Below are 8513 nucleotides of genomic sequence, written 5' to 3'. Positions count from 1 at the left end.
TCTGGAAAAGTGTATACTGTATCATCGGTAGACTCCCCTACCCCCCGGCTAAGTAGAACTATTTTTGCAATACAAAATCGAATCTTTCCATTACTCGTTATTGTCATTATCGGGTCGGGTAATCGGGTAGCATATGGAAACACAAAATTATTTTATCAGTATGCTAGCTGTTAGTTATCAAATTGTTAGTGGCTTGTTGGCCTCAAATTTTCCCCCGCACCGCCCCGGTTAAAAAAGTGGCACCTCAATTCAGCCCCGAATGCACTTGATCGGTGCGGGATGGTTAACCCAATTAGAGCTAATTGGGGCCGATCACTAAGTTTCATTATAAATTGTCAAAATTTCTTTGTTTCCCAAAGGGGAAAATGTGTGTGTGTTCAAATTTTTCCCTTGGACGTATTTTTACTTTAAGTCCAGCATTCAATATGAAAAATAAAAAAATAAAGGAGTAGTTATCTATTTGCCGGGTGGTTTATTTTTTAATTTATTACAAAAAATGAATAAAATATTTGTAAGTCGTGAGTTTGTTTGCACAGGCTTGCCGTTTAGCTTACGGGAACCAAGCCATTGGAAATTAACTTACAGAAAATATATATTATTCGGCATTTCATAATATTCGAAGCAAGTATACTTATGATAGGATTTTAATTTCGAATAATAAAAAACTACTTTAAACTTACTAACTCATGCTAAAGTTTAAAATTTAAAAAATATTTTTGATTGATTTTTTAAATGCAATTTATACATTTCTAGTTTAACCTAAGTTCGACATCATCTTGACTTCTTAAAAATCCTGTATGTGATTTGTTATCGAAAAAACTCATGTGCCTTATTTATTTATAAAGACTGGAGAAGACGCAGAATGTCTTAAAGTTTAGTATTCTAGAACATTTCCTGAATTGGAAATGTATTACTAGGGTAAATAAATCAAAAACCCCCTTTTTTCCTATCTCCCCCTGCAATCGAAACCCCCCTGGATTTTTTTAATTTTGCAACGCAGCATCCGAAACTGGTCTATTGTCAAAATTTCTTTGTTTCCAAAAGGGGAAAACTTAACCGTGTTCAAATTTTACCCTTAAACATATTTTAATTTTAAGTCCAGCATTTAATACGAAAAATTGAAAAAAAAGGAGTAATTATTTATTTGCCGGATGGTTTATTTTTAAATTTATTACAAAAAATGAATAAAATATATGTAAGTCGTGAGTTTGTTTGCACAGTCTTTCCATTTAGCTTACGGGAACCAAGCTATTGGAGATTAATTTACATAAAATAAATATTATTCGGCATCTAATAATATTCAAAGCAAGTATACTTATGATAGGATTTTAATTTCAAATAATAAAAAACTACTTTAAACTTAATAAATCCTGCTGAAGTTTAAAATTCAAAAAATATTTAGCCTAAATTGTTTAATTTCAATTTATACACTTCTGGTTTAACCTAAGTTCGACATCATCTTGACTTCTTAAAAATCCTGTATGTGATTTGTTATCGAAAAAGCTCAAGTGTTTTACAACAATTCGATTGTATTGTTCGAAAATGATATATAAAATATATATAGATTGGCACAGTGGAATAATATTTAACTGTGGTGCGTGAGACCCGAGTTCGAATCCTGATATAGCCTAATGTTTTTTCTAGATTAGAGGTCCAATACATGTCATGTTTATAGCCAAATGAAAGCCCATTCGGATATCCTTAGAATGTCAGAAGGCGCTGTTGAGGGCGGTCAAAACAAACAAAAAATTACGTTCATAGGACATCCAAATCGGATATCGGGCTGTCCGGAGGATATCAAAAAGATGTACTCAACATCCGACCCCGACATCTGTCGGACATCCGACGGACTGCCTTGTGTTATGGGGGAACCGAAATGAATGCACACAACGTTCGCATCCGGAAAATTTTCAAACTTCCGCATGAAATTCGTTTCTATGCCGACCTCGTATGCATTGTATTGCACGTCATGGCTCATCTTTTTTTATTCTCTCGTGTTTCGTTGCGCGTTCTCAATCTGTTTGATGTCCTTGGGGCCTGGACTGCTTGTTTTTTCATATTATCTCCAACAATTTTTATCATGTCTAAATACACTTCAGCAGGCTGATCACCTTCTCTTTCTTTCGCTGTCTCCAACACTGATTTTGCTGTGCGAAAGAAAGGCTTTTGGGTCTTCTCTTCCCGTTTTGCATTTCCGTGGGAGTACGTAGGGTTTACAACCGATAAATTACCTTCGTACACTACCAAAACTTGATTTGGATAGTCACTGTGCATGTATGCTTTTTTGGTGAATTTGGTGGAAAATGATTCCGCCAATTCCCCACAGTTGATACGCAATTTAAAAATTAAACGCAAAAAGTGCACTTTTACCTTTTTGCGATCTGCCTGTTCAAATTCTTGTGAACCCTCATCGTAAAAGTATTTTTTATCCAGGTCGTAGTCCACCTTTCCTCTTTGTTGACGCCAATTATATCCGTCCATTCGCCAATCTTGTGCATATTATTCCCCTTCTCATTGTATGATGAATGGGGAACCTGTTTTTAGGATGAAAAATGTACATTAGATACATATCAAACATGCATCTCTGAATTGAAACTGTTTCTATAAAAAAGCTCCGTTCACATATCATACTGAATCAATAACATTCATATTACATATGTATGAATTAAACATATATTAACAACAAAATGTAAAGAATTGACTACATATTACCTGGTTTGGGGCGAATAGCTAGCGAGGGCAATTTGATATCTCTGTTGATCAAAAATTTACGAACACCAGGGTCAGAAAATCTTGAAATGATATTAAGCATGTAGTCCTTTTGTTTTTTGTGAAGACCATTTTTAGATCAATCAAGTAATTAAATTAGCAGCAAGGGAATTGAGCTTATGGTTTTTAGCCTAAAGACTGTAAGTCTGTAACGTTCATAGAAAGGTCAATTCAATAAGCGACCCCATATAGCACATTTCTGCCGTCGGATGTCCGAATCATGGCCGAACATCCGTTAGATATCTATGTACTCAATGGGTAGTTCCAGGGATGTCCGTCGGCTAGTCACCTTGGAAGTGCAATGGATGTGCGAAAATTATATTCTACGGACCTCCTTCCAACAGCAAAAAAGATTTTCAATTGTTTCATTTAAGGATCGGCCTCGAGCCAATCGGGGCGCTTTTTTGCAAATCGGGTTTCTCATTTCGGGCCATCGAGGCGTGGCTCAGGGTGGAAAATTCTTCTCCTCGAATTCAATTCCCATATAGCACAGTGCGGTCCAAAGGACATTCAATGGATGTCCGTTATGGATGTCCCATGGACGGCTTCTTGCTCTACCTATGACCGCCCCGTTTAGTGCCCAAAAGTTATCTTAAAGACGTCCTAAGGACGTTGCATTTTTTACCGTTTTGGATGTAAATTAGACGTGCTAGGGCTTTGAATTCTAACTTTCATTTAATATTAACGTGAATGTGCTTTCTAAATAATTTTTAAAATATCATATAAAAACCGAGAAACTGTATTTCTTACAATAAATACAAACAGAATAAATTCAACACGAAAACCGCTAATTGCAATTTAGTTGTGTTAATTAAAAGAAAAGACAATGAATAAAGAAATCGCCTAAATTCATAACTAAAATAATTAAAATGTAATGTTCTTGGTTGATCGAGGAAACCACGGTTGATAGGGCTGATGTTTCAATTAGCGTTAGTCTTCTTATCCTTTAAATGGCGAAGCCAAGACATTGCTGCGTCAATGGCGTCTGTTTCTGTTATGGGTAACGTCTTACTAGAAGTAGCGGATTCTGGTATAAAAGTATATTTCTGGTATTAGTTTATGCAGAGAAAAGTAAAAAAATTGTTATCTCGTACCTAGTATTATTTTTCCAAGAAGAGAGGATCCCAAGCTGCAATTTCCTCTTCGCCCGTACCAGCTAAATTGCTTGCCGAACTCCTTATCCAGAACCTTTTTAGGATTTTCCTCACTACACTTGCAGGACTTTTTCCTCCAATTACTGCAAGTTTCTCTTTCTAGAGAAAAAAAATGTAAATAATGAGGAACACATGAATTCAATACAGTTTTCAGTACATATTATAGTTACTAAAGATTTTCGAGCATGAAAAGGCTTGAGCTGGTCGTTCACTTCTTCAAATTCCAACATTGAAGTGAGAGGGAAGATTTCGAAATTAAAACCATCTGGCTCTGGCTCATCATTTAAAATTTTCTTTTGAAGAGCCAAATCCATCCACTTCATTCGTTCAAATAATCCACTTGTTAACTTCTGATTATCCTGGATTCCAAAGTTTGCTTTGACTATGCCTCGATGTAAGAGTTGTGACGAAGTTTCTGAAAATAATAAAGAACGTTAGCATTGCAATTAATACAGCGATAATTATTTTTTTAAATACCAGAAAGATAACCTACCATTATTTCGAAATTTAACGGTTCTGAGTGAGTTTTGAGATCGAGAAACAGCAGACGCTTTGCCGTACCGGGAATGATATGGCTCGGATCTCGGAAATGCGTTGTCATTGTCGTAAAGGGAATAATGGGGTTGGGATTCACAAGCCACTTTGTCATTGGGGAAACGATGAGAAACAGCTGACTGGGATCCTGATCAAGCACTTTTTTGCTGTTTATTATTGGATGATGGTAACAAACTCTTTCCTTTGTCTGAATTTGACTTCCCTAAAAAATGAAAATCGTGCCGTATTAAGATTTATATTCCATTTGATACGAAAAATCTGAAGAAAATTGCCCTACCTGCCATACTTGTTGATGACAGCGCTAATTTTGATTTAGTAACTGAATGATTGGTGTCACTTTCATGAAACGATTTGGTTTTTGCTTTCTCAAGTTCCATAGCAGAAGTCCAAGTGTCCGTAGAGTCTTCTTCATCGCTTAATGATGGAACAGAGTAACCGTAATTTACTGGACGATGTATAGTAGAAAAATGCACAGCTTGGCCTAAACAATATTAATTGTAAATTGATACATTTTGGGTTAAAAAAAATAAATATTGATAGTTCTGGTATTTTAAATATTCACCTGAAAACGGTAATTGAATATTTTTGGAAATATTACCATCATCTTCAATTGTGTCAATGCTGTTGCTGGACGTATTAGGTTGCAAACTATGCTTTTCAGATCCATGTCTCGCATGATTAATTCTGGTGTTTGCTGGATTTTCACTGTTTGACTGGTTCAAATCAGTGTCCATTGACTGAAATTCGCCTTCATCTCCAAATTCTGGAACAGAATACCCGTAATTTACAGGACGATATCGGGTGGAAAAATGATGAGTTCGATCTGTACAAAATTACCGTAAAAAAATTTTTTGAATCAATATTTCAATTATTTACCTGAAAACGAAAGTATGTCGCTGTCGTCTTTAAACGAGTCATTTGGCTTGCTAGTTGTATCTCGCAAACCTGTTTGCTTTTCAGGAAAGCATCTCACATTCTCATTTCTGGTTGGCTTCTTACTGTTTGATGGGAAACTTTTTGTTCTTTTGATGCAAGAACGTTGAGATTGTAGATTGCCTAAATTACGTTTATAGAACCTTAGTTTACGAAAATTAAAAAAAAGTAAAGGACTGTAATCTGACTTTGTGAGGAAAGCTTGGTATTGGCTAATGCAATTGCTGGTGGTTTTGGCGGAACAGGAGAATTCGCCATTTCGTCTTCGCTGCCACTAGCCGGGAATTGCCGAATTCTTTTAAAAGATGTTTTCTTTGAACGATTGATTGCCATGTCATCATCTTCATTTTTATCTTCTCGGGAAAATTTTGACATTCGCGATTTTCTGGTTTTTTTCCTTTCATCTGCGTCGGTTGTACACAGATCATCCCCCTTAACTGCTTTATTGAGTTTTTGTCTTGCTTCATCGTAAGATGCTAAATGAATACAAGATTTAAACACAGGACAATGAAAATTAAGGACTTACTCTCTCACCATATGTTTTGATTAATTTTGCAGGATATTTGACCCAACTTGAGTCTGGTTGATGACATGTTTTTACATAAGTCGTAATATATTTTTCTTTGCTTTTCGGAGGAAATAAACAGTATTCACCATCAAACCAACTCTCACATACAACTTCCACCCACTTGTCAACATCATCAACATCTTCAGTGATATCCTCGACAATTGCAAATTTAGGCAAAAAAAGGTTTCAAAAAATTTACAAAATACTACATTTATTCATTAAACTTAATGGTGATTTTCAAAATGCAAAGGAAATACTGCAAAAGATCCATTTCGTGAAGGAATAGGAAGTTGAACAGCTTTTACTTGAAACAAATCTATTGGCAAGGCCTCTAAGCGATCAGATAAAAGACTTACAGAATAGATGTGGTAACAAGAAGATCTAATAGGATAAGAGTAGAGATCACTTGTTTGATTGAATCGCCGACCAATAAATAAAGAGTTGTTCTCTGTTTTAATAATGTTTTCTATGCAAAAGACAGTCATATCCTTCAGATAGATACATGAATTCGGAATTTTACAAGTCAAATGCCATGGACCCACCCTCAATTCCCTGTACTGGATTATTGAACGGAAGCAGAGACCGGGCAGTAAGGGGCCTTTGTCATGCTCGAAACGGAAAACACGATTGTGAACAGACACTTCCTTCTTGTTTTTGGCAAAGTCAAAATTTCCCAACTCTACCAAACGCTTCGCTATCTGTTGTAAGGGCTTGTCACTCTTTCTTATTAGTTTTTTCAAAGTCTGCATATAATTCTCAAATGGAAATGCAGAAAAATTTGGGAGTGAGCCGTAACGCAAAACGTCATCGGGAAGGTGTATGAGGCTGTGTACATTATAAGACAAAAATTCTGACCCTTAGATTTCTTCAGCTTCTTCCACGAAAAATTTTAATAAATCCCGTGCGTAATCATTCTGGGTATGTCAAAATTCTTGATATGAAAGAATAGTAATAGCCACATGAAAAACCAAGAAATTATTAAAAACGCGAGGGGGCAAAATATCCATAAAAATTACGGGACCGACACAAGAATGAACAAATCCATGTTCCGTTGCCTTCATTCGATCAACAAATTTTAATGACCTGGTTTTTCTCGGATATTCTTTTGGGACATAATCTCGTAAATCCTCTAATCGAGATGACAACACTAAAACTTGCGACTTGAGCAGTCTGTGCTGTAATGGGCCACGAATCCAAGTCAAGAGTAATTTTCTACTAACACCAAGTTTTACTAAGTGCATAGGGTCAAGGGGGATATCCTTTACCATGTCGATATCAAGTCTTTCAAGAATGGAATCGCCGACATGATGATCTTCATGTTGGCGATTCCGAAACGATTGATCCGTTCTCGCAGGAGAGTCACGCTCTAAAAAGACAACCCTGCCAAGATATTCTCCCTGTTGTATGCATCTCGTGCAACCAAAGTAACCAGAATGACTTTTAAACCCCAAAATGAAGGACCGAGCAGGAGCATCGCATATGAAACCATCAATTTTTAAAATATGAGGGCGACCTTTGTACGTAAAACCATTATTACATAGATTTAGTGCCTCAGATATGAAATCGGCAAGATATTCACACGAGAAATGCGGTTTTTCACTACCATGAAAAAGCCCAACGCAAAACACTTGTCGAAAGTGAATATTTGAAATCATAGCTAGGATTGGCCACAATTGGCTCCCACTACTTTTTGCGATTGGAAGGCCGTCTATGTTGACAAAAATAAAGATCTCAAATGGAATGTCTGATTCTGAAATTAAATTTAGTATGCGTATTATTCCATTCAGAATTCCGAAATGATGATATTTCCCAGGCGGTATATCTTTTACATTGACAGAACGCGGAGTTTTTAAAAGGGACCGACACGTTTTAGGTAAATCTAATCCCCAAGACTGACTACTAAATAGAGACAGTAGATCATCGACAGCATTTTGACAAATTCCCCAAATAGTTACCCAAACAGAGAACAGCTGCCTAAATGTAGGACGCTCATCATTTCCAACATCATTGTCGTCAAAAATTTCCTGTTTCCCACTACCGTCTTCATAATGTCTCAATAAAATATTTCGTACTAAAAAATCCTCATCATCAAAATCCACATCATCAGTATCTGACGAATCAGGGGTAAAATCACTAAGTCTACCAGAATCGTAAAAGTCTTGAAATGATGCGCTCGATTTAACATCAACACAGCTATAGAAATCATCATCTGATGACAACTCGTCGGATTCTGATGACAAATGAGGGATCGGTGGTGCCGTCCCACATTTAGTTTGAATATCAATTTGGGAATTAAGTTCTTTTTGAACCCTTTTACGCTTATATCTAGCACTGTAAGACCTATATCTAATTTGTGTTTTTACTTTTTTGGTTATCACTGATCGTGATGATGACGTTGATGCTGCAGGGGAACGAAATGGAGATGAAGAATTCGACGATGAATTAGAAGATATATCAAAGTCACCCGCCATCATGAGGAAATCTATATACAAAAATAGAACTACATTAAAATGAGTAATGGAATGCGTTTTGAA

At 36.2% G+C, this 8513-nt stretch overlaps 1 protein-coding gene across 1 annotated transcript; it reads right to left on the bottom strand.

The window, feature by feature from the left end:
• Positions 1-3498: 3498 nt before the first annotated feature.
• Positions 3499-8247, bottom strand: LOC123477562. The gene is made up of 10 exons (XM_045180943.1): positions 8238-8247; positions 5946-8188; positions 5600-5887; positions 5355-5534; positions 5041-5301; positions 4756-4959; positions 4417-4680; positions 4094-4338; positions 3864-4022; positions 3499-3796 (listed from the first exon to the last, which is right to left on the bottom strand). Exons 1-2 carry the CDS (start codon positions 8245-8247, stop codon positions 6903-6905), a joined length of 1296 nt encoding a protein of 431 aa, XP_045036878.1. The 3' UTR covers positions 3499-3796; positions 3864-4022; positions 4094-4338; positions 4417-4680; positions 4756-4959; positions 5041-5301; positions 5355-5534; positions 5600-5887; positions 5946-6902.
• Positions 8248-8513: the final 266 nt, after the last annotated feature.

Source organism: Daphnia magna, unplaced genomic scaffold, assembly GCF_020631705.1.
Source record: "Daphnia magna isolate NIES unplaced genomic scaffold, ASM2063170v1.1 Dm_contigs083, whole genome shotgun sequence".
NCBI classification, from domain to species: domain Eukaryota; kingdom Metazoa; phylum Arthropoda; class Branchiopoda; order Diplostraca; family Daphniidae; genus Daphnia; species Daphnia magna.
This window is presented reverse-complemented; position numbering and strand designations above follow the sequence as displayed.